This window comes from Cornus florida, unplaced genomic scaffold (genome assembly GCF_030987335.1).
Source record: "Cornus florida cultivar Cherokee Brave unplaced genomic scaffold, ASM3098733v1 CherokeeBrave_3.0.0_Hap2_Chr02, whole genome shotgun sequence".
Lineage (NCBI taxonomy): Eukaryota > Viridiplantae > Streptophyta > Magnoliopsida > Cornales > Cornaceae > Cornus > Cornus florida.
This window is the reverse complement of record NW_026775572.1, coordinates 69,792,895-69,813,732: the sequence shown is the minus strand read 5'-3', so window position 1 is coordinate 69,813,732 and position 20,838 is coordinate 69,792,895. Positions and strand designations below refer to the sequence as shown.

The window sequence follows — 20,838 nt, the reverse complement described above, 5'->3', positions numbered from 1 at the left end:
AATGATTTCTTGTGAGATATGAAAGATAAATTATTATATGGTCCAAAACAATTACTATACACTTTTGTTTTTAACCCAAAAAAATAAAAAATAAAAAATAAAATGAAGAACCACACGAATTTGCCTATAGAAGACTTGAAGTTTTGTCTTTTCACTTTGGAAGGTGAGTGTAAGTACTACTAAGTTACAAACTTGATATAGACAGTGTGTTTGGTTTGTAATTTTAAAAACAGTTCTCCAAAATTCCGAAAACAGTAAACAGTTTTCAAAAAACTATAAAAGATTGTTATTTGAAAATATAAATTTTTATAAGTGAGTTTTCAGAAAACTGAATCAAGCAAAATTTTTTATACAATTTTTTGTTTTTAGTTTTTCGAAAATAGAAAACTATTTTCATAATTACAAATCAAATTAGTCCTTATACTTTCATATTTTCAAATATGGGTGTTTACATTGATTATGCAAAGAAAAACAATGCTTTGGATTATTTCTTAGGCGGATTTGTTTAGCTTATCAGTTAAACTCAACTTTCAATGAATAATTTCGTCAATTTATTTATTAAATAATTAAGTGAAATGCATATTAACAAATGTGGAATACCAATATCATATCCTATTTGGTTACATGTGTGTAAAATTGGTTGGTTTATCAACAGTAGAATTGGATTCTATCATGCAGTGGGACTGTGGGAGCAAATGATGTGCGGATGACATGGCATCATCCACTACTAACTAGATGTCTCGTGGCACTGACGTGGCACATTTGGAACAATGTGATACGTGTAGCTGGTTAATTTGGTGCTGATGTGTTCTTCACCCAAAAAGCATATGGATATGGATTTTCACTATACCACAAAGAAAAAAAATATATAAAAAACTATATTATAAGTTTAATAAAAGTTTCAACTCGTCCCAGTCTCCAATTAATAATTTTCCGAATTAAAAAGGGGGCCGTACTGATACGCTATCTTCTGATGAAAAAGATACATACTAATAGCTTTCATAACTCGCACAACCTTTTCCTTCTTCAGTTCTTGTTCTTCATCTTCTCGAAGGGACGACTATTCACACACACACATATATATATATATGTAGAGAGAGAAAGTGGAAGACGGGGAGAGAGAGGGGGAAAGGAAACGAGAAATGCAGAGCTTCAAAGCAGCAGCTCCTCCCACTAACTCCGATATGTATTGTCACTCCCCCTTCTTAGTACTTGGGTACTCACTCTCTCTCTCTCTCTTTCCTTTTTTGTTTATTTTTTCTGCCTAATACATTTATTTATTCACATAGTAATATATATTTTTATATGATTATATATATATATATAGATATGTGTGTGGGGGTAGTTTTAATTTGATTCAGAGACTGTCTCTGTTTCTGGGTTGTGTTTGGATGCAGAGGTGATGAGAGTGGCCGAAACCAGACGCGTTTTGCGGATCTTGGGGAACTTGAACAATCAGCAGCTGGGTTTCATCATCAGGACGATGCTGTTGATTTAAGCACAAGTATATCCCTCTCTCTCTTTCTCTCTCTGCTGTCTCTCTCTCTAAACTACCTTCCCCTGTCTAACTACTCTATTTTTTTTTTTTTTTTCGTTAAAAAAAAAAAAAAAAACTCATTTTTAGGCTCTATATTTAACAATGCCACAAAGTCGGGCAATGTTTTTGTCTCTGACAACACGCCATTCGGAGGACTCAACACGGTATTAGCCTCCACCACCTAGTTTCTTTCTCTGTACAAATAGATCTGTGTGTTTTTTTTATTTTATTTATTTTATACAATTACATGGTTAAATAAATTAGTGTGTTTGGTGTGTGTAGAACATTAGTTCAACAGAGATGGGTTCTTCAGGAACAGGGGTGGATACAGGGCAGTTCATGGTGCAGGTGGGCGTTGGTGGGTCATTGGGAAATGGGCATTTTGAGAACTGGGGAGATTCTGGAATGGCAGACAACAGCCAACAGACTGACACCTCCACAGATGTTGACACTGATGACAAAAACCAGGTCCCTTTGTTTCTTTCCCAAATATCAAAATTCTTGTCTTCTTGTGGAAAAAGATTTCCTAAAACTGGACTCATTTCTTCCAGTTTTCTTTGATCTATGTAACTATATGTTTGTGTTGCATGGCAATCATATTTTGTTTATAGAAATTAAAATGGGTGAATTAACTTTTGTCTTTGTTAGTTTATGTTGAGTATATATGTTCATATTATTCATAGCTACAGTTGCCAACAGTTTATAAAAAAAAAATTGTGTTAGAAAGATAAAAAATTTAAGAAAGAAATTAAACATGAAAGAATACAAGTCGGCCTATCTTCACAGCACACAAAGTCCGAAGGACTATATATCCCTTTCATTACATTCTCTGTTAATATTGTTTAGAATGAGCACCTCTCTATTTATAGTTGAAATAATACAAGTCATAGATATGGAAAGTAGGATTTCTAAAATTAATCCCATAAATTACTCCAATCACTCTTCTATCTTAGGCTAAAATCACTTCTATGATATTCTCCCAACAAATAGATATCCATTGATTGATCAATTTGGTTTGTAAGTGGAATCTTCAAACCCCCCCCCCCCCCCCCCCCCCCCCCTCTTTTTTTTTGGTTAAATATTAGGAACAGTTAATGCTATGTGGCCGTATGGGTTCATTTAACAGTCAATAGATGATGAGCAAGTGAGCTGTTAAACACACTGATTTCATGTGGGCATATGTGATTTGTAGATAATTTTCTTTGATTATTTTAATTTCCCAGAAAGTCGAGGTGGGTTGGGAGTTCTGATTGTGGGTTTTCATTGTTTAATAGTTTGGTGGAGTTCAGCATGGAGCAATCATGGTTGTGGATTCAATGGATCAATCCAAGGGAAAAGCTGGGGACCAGAAGGTTAATGTCATAATGTCAATGTGGTGGCTCTTTTATTACATGATTCATTTTTATCTTCTATGTTTGAAGGTTAAGCTTGTAATGGTTTTTCACTAATTTTATTGTAGACACTTCGTCGGCTGGCTCAGAATCGAGAAGCTGCACGGAAGAGTCGATTGAGGAAGAAAGTAATGCATCTCTACTAGTTTCTTCTGCACTATTTTTATATAAGGATGAATATTATTCGACAAGGATCTTTAACATTTGAAATTTTATTTTTCCAATATTTTGTACTTACTAAGCATGTTTAACTCAAATGGATGTTAAGACCTAAATAGATGGGAAAATGTGAACATTTTCGATTAATGTAAGGTCAGATTCTAGGAGTTTTTTTTAACGAACACCATAGTTGTGGACATAATGCTCTGCTTTTATGAAGTCCTGAGATTTTTGAAACTAAAATTGAAAATTGAACAAGTTTTCAGAGTCCCCTGTGCTAGTTTGCTGGAGAACAATCCTTTTCCGAGTTGTTTCTTCTGCAGTCTTGTATTGTCCCAAATTCATCAAAACATGCATGTAATTATACTTTTGTTTCTTATATAAAAGATAGTCAGAAGCAGCTGCAAATTCTTAAAAGGTTCACATGATCAAGTGAAAGAAGGAAACTACTGGTGGTAAGACAACTTTAAAAAGGGAAGAGTACAGTCTATAGACAGAAGTTGTAGTTTGAGAATTGGGTTTGGACATGGGAGCCTGGATAAAGTATATGTACTTGTAAATAACATAATCACCTTTGAATTATAGAGTATATATATTTGTAAAAATATATAAAAATTTGACTGGATAGATATAGGCTTCTTGAATCTTTGCTTCTCTTCTCTTTTTTGCAAAATTTTACCCAATTTCCCCTAAAGGTTTGTTCTTTGGAATTCTCAACTACTTGCCCCCAAAGCTTGTAAGTTGTTAAGGAATGGGCCCAACAATGCATTTCAAGCTCTCTAACACCCTCCCTCATGTGCAACCTCCCTTCACATGCAACCCAGTCTTGCACGTGGAGACTGAACAGAACAAGTGCAAACTTGCACGCCAAAATGAGGAAAAAATGCAGAGATGGAGACTTAAACCCCAAAACCAGTTGCCCCGAAAGCTTAAGTCGTTAAGGAGTCAGGCACACATTTGGCAAGTTTTCCGAAACTTTCTCTACGAAATTCAATATTCATATTGATAATTTTGCTGGAGAAAATCCAAACCTTTCTTTGTTTTAGAGGATAGATAACATGATAAGAATTGATTAACCATCTAATCTTGAAGCTTGGTTTTTACAACCATACACAAATATATCAAATCTGGAATCTGCTGGGACAGACTTACAGAAATTATCTGGGCCTGTTTTTGGTTAACATGATATTTGCACCTTTCGAGTTTAGTGGTTAAACAGTTAAGTAGCTGTGGACACAACAATTACAGCATCTTGTAACTTTCTCTATTCAACCAGAGCTACACTAGGGAGTTCATCCTGGTGAAAAGTTATTATCTGATCTAAGTTGGTAATATGAGATGCTGAGAAGATCGATTCATAGTTAGTCTCCCAATGAAGACGAAAGGACCACCCTATATTTTCCTTGCAAATGCTTCTCAGTTTTGTTTTACTGCTAAGCTACCTGATAAAAAATGATTCATTTTTGTTAAGGTGTTTCATTATCAATATTGTGAAATAATCAATCTACTTCCGCGTCAGCTTACTTCCAATTGACAGAGGATGCCAACTAGATAACTTTTTTCTCCATGAAAATTAATTGTTTTTGTGACTTCTTTTCTCTTATATGATCATGTGACAATCAAATGTGTGTACCATTATTGGAACATTTATAGGTTTTGGTTTTGAATAGGCATATGTTCAGCAGTTGGAGAGTAGTCGGCTGAAGCTTACACAACTAGAGCAGGAACTTCAACGAGCACGTCAGCAGGTTCTCTCCCTCTCTCTGTACACCCATGTTATGCATACAGTATCCAATGAAATGGATCTTTTAGTATCAACCAATATTAAGTTGTGTTGCCTGTTATGCGTTGGTATCGGCAAGGATTAACTTCAATCTGTGGTCTGTCTAATTAAATATGAAGTATTGTCTTAAATAACTTGCGGAATGCAAAATTTCACAACTTGTGGTAAAACTAGACATGTGATACACTAAAATGACTAAGCATGATTCTGTTAACTGCCCCAAAAGAGAGAACAGAAAAATCAATAATTGGTTTTATTGGTGAAACTTATAATAATTGCAGTAAGATCATTACTCATTTAAAATTAATTCATAAATCAGAAGCTGGCTGTTGGAAAATATTTTTTGAAGGAATCTTCTGGCAGTGAAGGGGACAATATATGTTCAGAATTTTGTTTTAGTTATGAAAAATTAAGCTGACATCCAATCTTATAATCCAATTTCTACCATAATTACTATCATTGCATTTTGGAGCAGCTCATGCTAAACTTGTTAATGTATTATTCATATTGTATATCATTAACTATTTTTGTCTTTCAACCCAATTTAGTGCATTGTTTTAGTTTGTGGGTTTTCATTTAAAATTACTACATTATTTTTGTTGAATTTATAGAAATTCCTTTTTCTCGTTAACTCTTTCCAAATTTTATCTTTTTCAATGCAGGGCATGTATATTTCAACTGGATATTCTGGAGATCAGGGTCATTCAGTAGGTGGGAACGGTAAGGAAAATCATTAGGCTTTTCTCTAGTTGTTGGTAAGCTCTAGTTTTGATGTTACAATCATACACATTATAATTTTTATGGTAAAGAGCTATTTGTATGAATTTTATGAAGTGAGATATGAAATGATTTTCACATAAGTAAAGCATTAGGTTTTGTCTACGGTTAACCAACGGGCAGATTAATTGGTTAGAAAACCTGTCAGTTTTGTTTTAAAAATCCTTGCCTCTATAATGAATATCATCTGAGGTAGGAGCATCTACATTTTGCTGTGGCTGTTTCGCTATTGACCTTATGATCTTTGTCAGGGACTTGCCATTTGTGGTAGTACAGAACTATTTTGTGTCTGTGGTAATTTATAATCCCATACAATGACTGAAGGAAAAAAAATGTTTTTTTATTTTTTTAAAAGAATTCTAAGATCTTTACCACATGTTTAATACTGAATCATTAATGAAGAACATACCTTCAAATGATTTGGTTGTTCGTTTGAATTACGAGAACACTCTATGGCCTCCTCCTTCAAGCTTGAACAAGCCTTGGACAACTTTTATTCCTCACCTCTCAGACCCTAGTACATTATGACTGATCTTCTAGATTGTGGGAACTTTTATTAAGAGGAACTCAAATTTCTCTCTAGTATGCCATGATCTATATAAGGATTTTGATTGATCTCGCGACACATGATCTATCTATATATACATATATTGCTATTTGAGCTTGTGGTGGTGATCAATAGGGTTTCTTAATTGTTTCCCCAATTAGATTTGGGAATCCTGAGTTACTCCTAACTTTTTCCTTTTCCAATTAATTACAGGCCCTGTCCCACTAATATCTGTAAATAGGACCCTCCACTTATAGATATCTGGTAGTAGATATGATAGTCACGATTTATGGAATGACTTACCGTATTAGCAGAGATTTGATTATGCTATAGAATATGCCATAGAATATGCTATAGAATATGCCATAGAATATGCTGTGATTTGATTTAATTTCCTTTCTTGTAATATGAGTATGTGCTCTTTTTATCTATAAATACTAGAGTTGTGAATGAGTGTAATATCTCATTCAGGCCTTTTACACATTTCTCTCATTTTTCTTCTATATTGTTTTTCTACTCGGCATCAAAGCCAGGGTGGTCCGACTGCAATGAGGGCATTGCGAGTTCGGCACCACCCATTTGGGAATGGTCTAAGGTGACATCGCCCATCTGAGAGGTGTCGGGTAAGCAGGGTAGTCCAACTTCAATGAGGGCGTTGCGAGTTTGGCACCACTTATTCAGAAATGGTTTGAGGAGACATAGTTGTTTCCTTTTATGGTCTGAGGAGACATTGTTGATTTTTTCATATACATTGTTTAAACATATGTATGAAGGGGAATGGCCTGAGGAGACATTGTTGGTTCTTCCATCTATATGGAATGGTTTAAGGTGACATTGCCCATCTTGGAGGTGTCGGGTAGGTAGGGTGGTCCCCGACCTTAATGAGGGCGTTGCGAGTTTAGCACCACCTATTCATAAATGGTTTGAGGAGACATAGTTGTTTCTTTTAATGGTCTGAGGAGACATTGTTGATTCTTTCATCTTCATTGTTTAAACATATGTATGAAGGGGAATGGCCTGAGGAGACGTTGGTTCTTTCATTTACATGTTTTAAACATGTGTATGAAGGGAAATGGTCTAAGAAGACATTGTTGGTTGTTTACGGTCTGAGGAGACATGATTAGTTGGTTATTGTCTGAGGAGACATTTTTGATTTGTTGATCGACACTTCAACTGAGAGAAAATCATCGCTAGTCAGAATTGCACTCTATTTGTCACAAGTTCTTAGCAGCTTGCAGATATTATTACAAAAGGCGTCAACAAGATTGTGTTTGACAGTTTGAGAATACATTGTCCAAGTTGGTCAATCGATCGATGCTTATGTTTGCTTTGGTCAAGACGACCATGACCACACAAGCTGATTGATTGACTTGAACCTGTTGCAACACATATTGAGACTATTTGTGTTTTTCTGATCTTGTTCAAATAAAAGCCTAACTTCCCATCACAAACCATTGGCTTTGAGACCACTTGTTAGGGAATAACGGAAGCGAAAACAAGCACAATCACAAAACAAACACAAGATATATGTGATTCACCTAACTCTGAGGTACGTCCATAGATAAGGAGATATTCAGTATATTGATGTAGAAATATTACAATAATAGAGAATTACCAATACTGGAACATGTACACAAACTCTTACCCTAGAGTTCTTCTCTGTGCACTCTGCAAGACTCCCTTTTGCCATCAGTGTTCACTCTACCAAACCCTTAAAACACTCTCTACCCATCAACTCCCTCATGGGGCTGCCCTCCACTCTAGGGCTATATGTCTCTCAACTCATATCTTTCAACCATAACCTAGGTATCTATATATAGAGGCTTAAACACAATTCCTTGTTGGGCAAGGATTACAATTTCTTAGAGGCCAAGACTTGCCTAGGAAGAAAATTCCCATAGAGTGCAAGACTTGCCTAACAAGAATTTATCATATAAAATACACTCTAAAATAGAAATCTTATTATAATAGGAATTTGAGACATAATTCCTAACAAACATTGCATACATGAGATACCCAACTGCATTTGCTCAAGGCACTTGAGACATACCTCATCATATATCCTTGGGTATAACTATGATGATTACTAAAAGTGAGCTCCTAACAATGTGCTAACAGGTTTAGTTGTGAACATACCAGACCTCTCTCCATGTACATACTTTGGTCAGCCACAGTTTTCCAGCTTGACGATCTCTCTAGATCTCCATACCAAGGATCTCCTTAGCTGCTCCTAGATCCTTCATATCAAACTATTTCCTCAACATGGTCTTCAATTCATCAATAACATACTATTGGTAGCAGTCAATTTGTCTTCAACATATAGAGTAAGTATCACAAAAAGATCAACAGTAATTTTGTTGAAATATACATACTCTCTCCATCCTATATTAATAGTCCTTCTTTCCTTTTTTGGGCTGTCCCAAAATTCTATATGAAAAGTCAAAAGCAAAATAAATATAATTTTTCTATAGTTAGCTTTTAAGTTTTCAAAATCTCCTAATTTGATACTTGTCAAAATAAAAAAATAAAAAAAGAATAATAAAAAAAATCCTCCAAACTTAATGTACATATTTAAACTTGAAATGACAACTTGGTAATTTTAAAAGGGGACAATGCATGAATTACATGTCCTCTTAACGAGTTATAATACCAAGACGGGACTATTAATATGGGACAGAGGGAGTAAAAATAATGCTCACATATAATGTACCCATGTATCGCCATAGACGAGTTAAAAGCATTTGCACCATTCCCGGTGAGTTTGCTTCAGTATGTACAGTGACTTCATGAATTTGAATAGATAGTATTCTTTTCCTAGTTGCTCGATTTCATTAAGTTGTCTTGACATTTAGTTTTTCGAACTCCATGTTGTGAGTTGTCTCTATATGTTATATTGACTCTTCAAAAGTAGATGAATTTACTTGTATTAGGCACACAATACTTGGACAATGGGTATGGGATATGTGATTGACATTTTTGGTTGGACATGCACCTAAAAGAGCACATCAAACAATTCAATTTCATTACATTATTGCTCCAAAATGAACAAAATGTCATTATTGAACACTATGTTACATAAAGACATTTACTCATAAAAAAAAAAAATTTAAATAGTATTAATATTTTGTAGTGTCCACGTCCTGTTTGGGGATTTGACACATCCAACCTTGGATACATACTGACAACACATTATTTGAGTCTATGTAATAGTTGCAGCCATATCCATAATTACTTGAATGGAGGTATGTTTCAAAACGGACGAAATTTCATTATTATCTTTTCCATCTTTGTGAATAATCCTTGGCAGCCAATCCTACTCTGGATTTGGAAGGGTTTGACACAATTGCTCCTCCTCCTACCAGCTTGTACAGATCCCCAACATTTTGGCCTTTCATGATGACTAAGGTTCCTTTTCTTAATTTAGTTGTTCCTCCTTTCACGGAATAGCTGCAACCGAAAGAGTCAAGCGTGCCCAATGAAATCAGTTTTTCTTCAAATCAAGAATATATCCGACCTCTCCCAGAGTTCTTACAATTCCGTCAAACATTTTGATCTTCACCATACCTATTTTAGTGGCTTTACAAAACCATTCCCCATCAGAATAGTTCCTCCATTACATGATGGTTAATGTCAAACCAATCTCTATTCGGAGGCATGTGATAGGAGAAACTCGTATAGAGTTTTGTAGTTTCTCTTGATACAACCATCCTTCTTATGGTGGAAATGCTTCACCTTACTTTTTCCTGTCCTTGTCTTTAATCGAAATATGTTCCCATTGTAACCTCTTCTTTGTTAGAAGAGCTGTTGTAATCTCTGTTAGCACCAGGGTCCTTGTCATATGGAAAAGGTTGTCACCAAACTATCATAGGATTGGGCCAATGAAGCCAATAGAAGTAAGGCTTTGTCTTCTTCATTAATCTTTACTTCAGTTTTTAACAACTTTTGTTCAAGTCATTAAAGATGTTAAGATGCTCTGGGATAGGTTGTATTCTCTTCCATCTGAAGCTCGTACAGTTTCTTATTGAGATATATACAAGGTTTCCTTTGGATCTCTGCAATTGTTTTCTCATTGATGATTTATGGGACTTCATTTGAGAGATTGAGTTGAGTGGTGCTGGTAGCTTTCTTTTCCAGTTCCCGCCAATTGTCTCAACCTCGTACTTTGTACTCGCCATTTGTGACTTTAAATTCAAAACCAACAACCAAGGCTGCGACAACACTTTGTTGTTTTGAGGTGTTGTGTTTAGACACAATCTTAAGGATCTTGCAATCACTGTAAATTTAATTAAAGGGGAAAAAACACAAGCAAGCAAACGAACACAAGATTTATGTCGTTATTGGAAGACAAGACAAAGAACATATGCAAAATAGTGTATAGTATGTGCACATTCATGCAAATGAGATTCTCAATGATTTAATGGCTGGACTAGTTTTAGTAATTGGTGAACATAGCAGATGGGACCTCCTAATGTATATTTGGATTCTTGTTAATCGTGAATGGGAGCCTAACAACCCCAAATAGTTGGGAAAATTGATTAAGTTTGTTTGGCATGACCATCAATGAGACAATGACTAATAACAGCATTGGTTAGGAGAAATGATTTTGGTCCTTATTAAGGGTAATGCTATGAGAAGGTAAGACCAAAACTAACATGAGTTGTGACAGTTAGTAAAGATATGACATACATGGTTTAGCTGAGGTTATTGCATTAAATGGAGTTGAATTACATAACAAGATCTGGAAAAAGACTGTTAGATTGATTTTAGTGAATGGTAGAAGCAATGTGTCATTAATGGATGAAATCTACAGAAATCAAGCTTGCTACTATATTTTATTTATTTTAATTGGTAGGTGGCCTGTTAAAAGAAAAATTCTCTCTAAATTTGGTAGTCATTGTAACTACAAGTACTCTTCTCAATGCAGTTTATACCCAATATTCGTACTTGCTGTTCAAAATCAATGCTACAAAGCTTGCTTGAAAGTCAGAGAAGATAGGCATAAGCATAACTTGATAAATTTGTTTGAGACCCTTTGAGCCCTTAATACCTTAATAGGGAATGGCTGTAGAGGTTTGGTGATAGATAGGTTAATGGCATTGGGTTCACTTGGTTATGCAATGAGTTCTTGGAGGGCTATAAAATGTAGTGAAAATTATGAATATAAAGAAAATCATTAGTAGTTCAGAAAATCAAAATTAGGAATGTCTCGGAGATGATTCATTCAGTTGTGGTAGAACTTCGAAACTTGTTCCTCTAGATGTGTATAAAAGCAAGGAATATGATTCAGATAGTACAACGTCTTTACTTCATGCGAGGACGAAATAGGATGGAAATTATTTACAGTTGTCCTAGTTCAAGGTTGTCACGTAGCTTGAGGGAGATGCGTCTTAGTGATAACATAATTGAAATGGTAGATAGACAGCAGAACTCTTACTGGTTTGGTCCTGTATGATTTTTTGAAATGAAACTACCAGAAATCAAAGGTCATGTGTGTGTTTTTTTGGATACTATTTGTTCCTGTTTGTTCACTCTGAGCAAGGGACCAACTGGTGTGCATGCAATAATTATGCCTAAAACTGTAATCTTGTGGGACAGTATCTGTTTCTAGTTTTCATTCAGTTTCTTTTTGCATGTTTTATAGCAAAACGTATTACCCGTTGAGACTTCTTCCATTTGTAAAATGAGAAATTGTCAACTTAAACTAGATTTTGTGGTTCATTGAAGATTATGTGAAGTCTAGGTAGTATTCAAAGGACTAATTGCATAAACTCTAGGAACAAGAATCACTACATGCCTACATTATTGTTATACTCTGTTATCCTCACCTAATCTGTTAACAGAAAGAAAAAAAAAAAAAAGAGAGAATATATGGTACCTGTTTTTGGACTTCTTCCATTTTGTAAAGGAAAAATTGTCACTCTAAACTAGATTTTGTGGTTCATCGAAGATTACATAAATTCTAGGTAGTATATAAAGTACTGACAAATTGTTCACATTACATCATTCAATGTGATGGTGATGCATACAGGTGCCTTGTCGTTCGACATGGATTATGCACGCTGGCTTGATGAACATCAACGTCTGATCAATGATCTGAGATCAGCTGTAAATTGTCATATGGGTGATAATGAGCTGCACCATCTTGTTGATGGTGTAATGTCACATTATGATGAAATATTCAGGCTGAAAAGCATTGGTGCAAAGTGCGATGTATTTCACATGCTTTCGGGCATGTGGAAAACTCCTGCTGAGAGGTGTTTCATGTGGCTGGGTGGATTCCGGTCATCTGAATTTCTAAAGGTAATTGACTTTTGCATGTTTTGCTCCTTTTCTTGTTCTTTTTTAAATCTCTTCTTACACTGGGTAAACAAATAATGAGCTATTTTTTAAAATTCGTCTAATTGGAATTTCAGATACTCGGAAACCATCTTGAACCTTTAACGGACCAACAGTTGGTGGGCATATGCAATCTGCAGCAGTCCTCCCAACAGGCTGAGGATGCTTTGTCACAAGGAATGGAAGCTCTGCAACAATCCCTTATAGACACACTTTCCTCCAACTCTCTGGGGCCGACTGGCTCTGGAAATGTAGCCGACTACATGGGACAGATGGCAATCGCAATGGGAAAGCTTGCCACACTCGAGACCTTCCTTCATCAGGTGAAGCTTTTACGTCAATACATCTAAAGCTTGGATGTTCAGTATGATGAATAATTCCAATAAAAATATCTATCTGAGCATAAACTGTGTTTTTTCCTTTTATTAGGCTGACCTCTTGAGGCAACAAACTTTGCAACAAATGCATCGAATTTTGACCACTCGTCAAGCAGCCCGTGCCCTTCTTGTCATCAGTGATTACATGTCACGCCTCCGGGCCCTCAGTTCTTTATGGTTAGCTCGCCCCAAGGATTGACATTACCATCTTCCAAGCCTGTAGATTATAGCAATGCTTTCGATAAGCTATTCCACCTCCATTAGATAGCCACCAGAAGTGACTCCGCGGTGAAGATGGTAACCAGCATCAAAACTGTGCCCAAGTTAACCCTTCTTTTTCTGCTGTTGGTGTACTCTTGCCAATGGGCATGGTTGACATCTCCATCCCGCCTTTCAGAAATTTTAGTCTGACGACAAACTTTCGTATACTAATGGGTAGTTTCAACCAGTTTCGTTCGGTTGCTAACATTGACTGACCGTGTTGTAATTAAGCATGTCCTATGATCACTGATCAGTGATGTAAGTTGTAACCTGTATTAAGATATTACTAAGGCTTTGAAATCTTAGTAATGGTCATGGCTGTTCCTGAAATATGAATTGTAATGTTATCATTCCGGAGTTTGCCTTTGTAATTCTTAAATTACAAATTTCTGTGTTTGTTTGTTTGTCCTCTAGGTTTTTAACAATACGAGGCATGAATTTCTCAGTTCGGTTGCCATTTCTTCATGAGTTCAGAAACTGGTTTTGAGTATTGAATTACTGTCATTTTCCATCTGATTGAATTAGTTAGCGGGTATTTAAGCTGCAGCTGTGCAAATTGATGTTCGAGCCTTGTTTGACAGTCCCGTGTTGAGGGCTTGTTTGGTTCAATTTTCTAAAAATGATTCTCAGAAATTGAGGGCTTGTTTGGTTCAATTTTCTAAAAATGATTCTCAGAAACTCGGGGAAATTTTAGAGAACCGTAAAATTTTCAGCTGTTAACCAAACCAGATTATGTATAGAAGTTATCAATAATAATTGCAGAAAGTGTATTACAAGTACGAACAAATGGAATTATTAATACAGTATTGACTTATAAAAGAGAGTGAAACAGTACAAACATATCAATCACCATATTATTATTGTTGTAATAAGCATACATAATAGTAGTGTACGAAAATTAACGATTCATGCCCAGGGCTGCGATGGGCGGCACTGTAACCCCCTCCTGATGCCACTTCTCGACATTGGATTGCCAACCTTGCATATACATCATGCAATCACCACTAGTTAGATTATGTTTCACTCTCAAATATTAAAGTAAAATTTTCAAAATACCCTCCCTGGGTCTTTCCAGAGTTGAATGTGATTGTGGAACCTACCTGATGAAAATATGAGTAACGATACCCAATGTATATAATACTTCTCATTTTTAAGAGGTTAATTAGAGCATTTGGGACGCATCAAATTATAGAGAAGAATTGTGAAAAGTAGAGAGAGGGGGGCGGTATGCGTTCAAAATTGAGCGCTCTTTTTGTGCCTCCACAAAGACTTCTCTATGGGCTTTTGCATATCTAGCATTTTCTTTACTTTGTTTATTGGTTATTCTGTCTCGTATGGATTCACAGAAAATCTGTGGATAAAAACTAAAAAAGAGATAGCAGCTTAGCTTTGAAATGACTCTTTTAAATGGCTATTTTATGTACTCTATAAATACTAATTTTTATCTTCAATAATTAATAAAATAATAAATAAATAATGAGATAATTGAGTTCCACACTATAAAATATATTGAACAACAAAAAATTAGAGTATTATATCATTACTTTTTAGCTTACGGGGCAATCTATTTAAAAAAAAGTAAATAGATAACTTTTTCCCCCACAGCACGTACTCTTAGGGAGTGTGTGTGTACGCAGTCAAGAGAGATTTGAATTCATGAGTGATGTATTTAGTAAAAAATAATATAAAAAAATATTATAAAATATAAAATACACAATTTGAGTTAATAGAGAGAGAGAGAGAGAGAGGTGGAGTTTACCGATGGAGGGATCAACCCCACGGTTCTTGAGTTCTCGGTACTCTTGAGAGAGAGAACAAACGCAGCAGCAACAATGAACCAAGACGTCGGCGCATGGAGCCTCCGGCAGCGAAAAAAGGTGACGCAGTTTGGTGCGGTATGTACATGCATACAACCATCCACATCCAACTGCCCCGAGAGCGTAGTAGATCAGCCCACCAACGCCGCAAGCTGCACATACATACATATATGCGCAAAAGTTACAAGATTCAGTAATCTAAGTCACAACATAGCACACATGGATTACTCTTCGCAGTCACGGTGTAAAGTATCAGGCCTATAAAGAAGAGGGTTACGACCCTGAAAAATACTTTATTGCTCCGTTGTTTTAATAACGTGGACTAGTATTAGAATCTAAGAAAGTAAAATATAATTAATTGATGGCATAGTATCACCTGTGTAGAAAAGTCAATACAACAAAAACTCTAAACCAGAGATATCTTTGATTGTTAATACATCTATATAATAAATAAGAAAATGATTTGGAGTCAAAGTAAATATATATATATATATATATATGATTATTTAAAGAGTATATTAAAAAGTCAACAAACAAATAAAATAAAGTAATAATGTATTATGTGAAATAAGTATATATAAATAAATATACAAACACTCTAATAAATTTTTTTTTTTTCAATTGCTAATTTTTTATTTTAACGTCCTCCTACTCTTACTTTGTGTGATTTATGGCGAAAAAAGCAGAGTAAGAGTTTTTACCCATCCAAAATGGCCAACATGAAAAGGAGATGGACTATATATATAGAGGAAAAGGTTTATATGCACATCCATCAATAACAGGAAAGAAAGAGCTTGCTTACATGTAGTCCCTCTGTCAACGATTTCAACAATATGTCCCATTGTGATACATGGGCAACAACAAGTGATCATACCTTCAGAATACACATTAAACTTGGTCAATACACAAAAATAATGCCAAAAAAAAATATATATATCCGTAATGAAAAAAAAGAAAAAAAAAAAAAAAAATTTATAGGCCTGCAATTACAATTAGAGGGATCATCACAACAATCGTAGAGGCCGGTAGACCACTGGCCTTTCGAAGGATAGGAAGCCAAGGGTGGTGGCGGAGCCGACTTGGAATAAATCATTTCTGGGTTGTTTGGATTCATTGTTATCGAACCAAAGTGTTAATTAGGGGATGGACGAGATTTAATTGCGAGTTGCATAGGCTTTGTAATTGGTTTCTTATATAATGCAGCGAAAGCATTGACATTATTATGTGCGTTTGCTTGGAAATGGGTTAATAATCTTTTTGCGTATATGATTAACTAATATGAGCTTATCTTATTCTCTGTAAGGATAGGAATGGTTCAAAAAGTTGACTATCATATTTGAAGTGATTATTTTAGAACCGTTGGCTCTAATCCCACTCACAGAGAGGGTTTCTTGTATAGATCTTAGAGTTGTATATTGAAAGGTTGAGGTGTAGACCATAAATAGGATGTCATTATATCTATTTTTTATGGATCACTATTAGATTCTAGGAAACTACAAGATGGTGAGTGTTTCTTGTATAGATCTTGAGTTGTATATTGAAAGGTCGAGGTGTAGACCAATAAATAGGATGTCATTGTATCTATTTTTTATGGATCACTATTAGATTCTAGGAAACTACAAGATGATTAAATATGTAATTGCCAAGACGATACTTAATAGTGGCATGTCATCATGATAGAGGATGACAAAGTTGTTTAGATTGTTTGCCAACCACAGTCGTTACCTAGTGATTTAATTGTTAGAATATTCAGCTCTGTAAGTGAGTGTACGTATTTTTTGGACCGGGACAAATGGTCGCGATCCCACTACAGTCAGCTAACTCCAAAAAAACCCACCCTCAGTTTGGATTGCAGGCTTCAACTTGCCTGCATGAAGCTGAAATCGTTAGTAATTTCCGGTCAGCCATACAACGGTGAATTCGTTCCCACACCGCTCTTCACACTATGGGAGCTGGCCATGCCAGAAATCATTACCTTAACCACAAGGAGGGGGATGCTGAAGGCAGGACTAGTGACTGGAGTGAAGTCGTGTCAGATTCAAAATACCAATTTTGTGTAGGATAAATTACTTTTTGAATTATCTTGAGATAATATAATATTTAGGCTATATATATATATATTCCTTTCGATTTATAATAAATATTTGATTTTAATCTTATTATTTTACAATGGACAAAATGTTTCTTGAATTATTTATTACCCATTCGCAAACCTTCCTATATGCAAAGAGAATCTTGCCATCACTGGGTCGTTAACAGAATAAGAAGGATTACGAAGTAACTTTGAATAGTTAACGCCCAATCATTCATAAAACAAAACAAAAGGTCTAAGAAAAACCTAACAAACAACAAAACCAAACGTATATAAAACAAAAGAATTTTTTTTTATCAAGCCATAAAAAGTATAATAAACCATTTCAATATTTGTTCAAACGCTAGCATGAAACCAATAAAAACAGAGTCCATGACACAAATAATTTACCAATTTCATATGTTCAAACAAAACTGCCAATAAAAAGGACCCCATTTTGATGGGCTATCTCAACCAGCTTTAAGTCAACTAGAGATCGGGCTTTCGAAACTCTCACAATTTCAACGCCCCCGATTTAAAAATAAAACTCCAACTAAATATTCCCAACCTCGTCTCATTAACTACACCATACCATGTATGTCTAAGCCGGAGGGAAACAAGGCTATACCACATGAACGGAAAAACCACCACCATAAGATTCTTGACATCAAGCTCAAAAACACGTTCCACTTGTCACAGATCTTCAACATCTCATAACTACCGGACTCAAGCTGCGTAAAAAAGATTTAAGTCAAAAATTTAAAGAGTACACACACACACATATACACACGCGCGCACACACTAGATCAAAGAAGAGAAGCCACTAGCATCAAAGCATTGAGGCTGCTGTGGCATCATAATACTCCTTAAACGGAAATGAGGTCGGGAAAGTTCCTTCACAAACTAAGCGCTTTAGGGCAATTGTGTTCATGCCCAGCCAACCTTCCCTTTTCTCTCTCTAGAATTCACCCCATTTTCTACCCCTTCCTCTCTGTACGACAACGATATATAACCCAGAAGAAGATCACAGATTCTTCTGAAAGAGTAAAACACAGAATCTTGAAATCTCTAAACCCATTGAGGAAGACGACCTCTCTCTCTCCGTGGGTTCTGATTCTCTCTATCTTGACCTCAAATAATAATAAGCCGACACCAATCAAAACCCACAAAGAGGAAGATCCCCCAAATCAAACCACAACTCTTCTCTCCTTCAACACCGACACCTCCTCAACCCCTCCCTCCAAATCCACCACCGCCGCCGTCATCATCATCTCTATCATCCTTACCACCTCCGTCGCTATCTCCGCCGCCATCTCCTTCGCCTTCCTCTTCTTCTCTTCTTCTCCGACTAAATCTCAATCTCAATCTCAATCTCAATCCCACCCCAATCAAACCTCTGAATCACTTGAAAATTTTGCTCATCCTCTGACCAAACTCAACCACCCAGTTGTTCTCCTGATTTCATCAGATGGGTTTCGATTTAGGTACCAATTCAAGACCCCGACGCCCTACATCCATCACCTGATCACTAACGGGACCGAAGATCAAACGGTTTTGATTCCGGTGTTCCCAACCCTAACATTCCCAAACCATTACTCAATTGTGACCGGATTGTACCCTGCTTTCCATGGAATCATCAACAACCATTTTGTTGATCCGCACACTGGTGCGACCTTCACTATAAGCAGTCACGAGCCCAACTGTTGGTTAGGTGAACCATTGTGGGAGACGCTGGTCAATCACTGTTTGAGCCAAATTGCCCTAATAAATTTAAGGGCTTTGTTTGGGTGAATTAGTGAAATGGGGGTAGCATGGTATAATTTGGCTCAAACACAGAGAGATTATTTTGGGCAACAACTTATAGTAAACAATGAAAGTTTATGTTCACATTATTAATTTGGTCAACTTCATTTTTTAAAAACTATAAGATTTTGCCTACACAATATTGTAAATGTATAATAAGATTTTATTTTTTTTAAAATTTAATTTATATACATTTATATATAAAAATCCCTAAAATAAATCTCATCAATCAGACGAGACTATTGCGGCATTACAATTTACATGCTATTGCTACATTACGCTACGGGGTATAGCAAGACATTTTCAAGGATCGACAACCCCGAGTCTTTTTATTCGCAAAATGATAATAGTTCTCACCTTAAGAAAATATAATAATAATAATATTCTCATCTCAAGAGTTGGGAAAGGTGAAGCTTCTCAATATAAGGTAGAGTTGCACGTGGAAATCAAAGTGAAGACACTTACTTCACCGGTCAGACAACAAACTCTTCTAGTGCTCCATGCCAATGAAGGAACCTTTGAAGTAGAGAAATGCTTTGTGGTAAAACTGTTTAAATGTAACTACCTGACACACTCCGTATACAAGAGAAGGAAAAAAGAATGAAAAGAATGTGTTAGAACATGATATATGTCCTATACCCAAAAAAAAAAATGCTAAGAATATATAATATTAATTTGTTTGTGAAGCCAATTAATTGTGTTATCACGTTTCTCAAATATCGATAATGATCCTATACCGAATCCATATACATATTTTGATTATAAATCAATGCATTATTGTGTGCTTTGGAATGTATTGGGTCTAATCCCTTGGTGAAGAACTTAATTTGTGGTTGCTAGTGAAACGATAGTAAACTTGTGGACCAACAGATCTGATGTGGTTAAAGTTCTCAAGAAAAAGAGGTCCTTTGCCTTGGATCCATTATAGTATAGTGTTTTCTAAGAACAATTTTGGTCTTCTTGTTTCACCAATAATAACAAATGTTTGAGGGATAGATAAAGTTGCTTTCAAAAAAATTGAAAATTGAAAATTGAAAATGTTTGGTCAAATAAATAAAGCATCAGACTGACTTTATGATTTTTATGCCCTTTGGACACTGTCTCCAAACACGCAGTGAACCGTACCTTGTCTCATTCCCAGCTTCATTTTTTTAATCCACATTTCAAACCTGCCCAACTCTATTTTCTATCAACAGCTTTTAAGTTCACTAGGTGCTTGTGAGGCACCATTGTATTAGCATTTCCCATTAATGGGTTGATAAGACAAATGGATCCCACCTGGTTGTAGGATTGCATGATCATACCGTTCATTCCCACTCTTTCTGATGATTTGATATTCGTAACCCTCAATATTTTGAGTTCCCATTCTGAAAGAAATAAAGGAAATATATGAGGTAATAAAAAAAGAAGACGCAACAATACTCACTCAAGATTACTTACACAAAATCCATTAGTTTCATTCAATGCTAGTCATAAAATGGCACGTCTACGTAGAAACTAATTATGAAATGCTCGTGTTGGATTCTAACCTACAGAAGTTATTTTTTTTCTCAGAAGCCAAAGCGACGAACAACCACCGAGATCCAACCTTTTGCTTGGTCTTTCACTCTCTGCGCTAAACTCACACACGTCTATTCAATGGGAAATACTAACCGAAAGTGAGCATAGTGTGTAAGAGTGGGGACCAAGTAATGTATACGTAAATATCTTATAACATCCCTCCCATCAAGGGATATCATCTGATCATAACCAACCTAATGTGGATTATGGTATATTGTGTGGCTTATGGTCAGCAATATACGTAACCGTATATATATATATCCTTAACCAAACATGAATGCATGCTATTTTTATTTACTCCGTTTTCTTGTTCATCACTAATGTCATCCTCTCTTTTCTTTTCTCTCGTCTAGACAAACAAATCACTAATGTCATCCTCTCTTTTCTTTTCTCTCGTCTAGACAAACAAAGCCTAAGTT

The 20,838-nt window shown here is 35.7% G+C and overlaps 2 protein-coding genes across 2 annotated transcripts; one reads left to right on the top strand and one right to left on the bottom strand.

Moving 5' to 3' along the window:
- Nucleotides 1-914: 914 nt before the first annotated feature.
- LOC132295282 (transcription factor TGA2.3-like) lies at nucleotides 915-13,631 on the top strand. The gene is made up of 11 exons (XM_059793479.1): nucleotides 915-1,216; nucleotides 1,398-1,504; nucleotides 1,625-1,701; nucleotides 1,820-2,005; nucleotides 2,812-2,889; nucleotides 2,997-3,056; nucleotides 4,758-4,835; nucleotides 5,533-5,590; nucleotides 12,223-12,494; nucleotides 12,608-12,853; nucleotides 12,960-13,631. Exons 1-11 carry the CDS (start codon nucleotides 1,143-1,145, stop codon nucleotides 13,104-13,106), a joined length of 1,383 nt encoding a protein of 460 aa, XP_059649462.1. The 5' UTR covers nucleotides 915-1,142; the 3' UTR covers nucleotides 13,107-13,631.
- Nucleotides 13,632-13,946: 315 nt separating this feature from the next.
- Nucleotides 13,947-20,223, bottom strand: LOC132295281 (protein PLANT CADMIUM RESISTANCE 9-like). The gene is made up of 4 exons (XM_059793478.1): nucleotides 19,325-20,223; nucleotides 15,788-15,859; nucleotides 14,928-15,137; nucleotides 13,947-14,146 (listed from the first exon to the last, which is right to left on the bottom strand). Exons 2-4 carry the CDS (start codon nucleotides 15,855-15,857, stop codon nucleotides 14,067-14,069), a joined length of 360 nt encoding a protein of 119 aa, XP_059649461.1. The 5' UTR covers nucleotides 15,858-15,859; nucleotides 19,325-20,223; the 3' UTR covers nucleotides 13,947-14,066.
- Nucleotides 20,224-20,838: the final 615 nt, after the last annotated feature.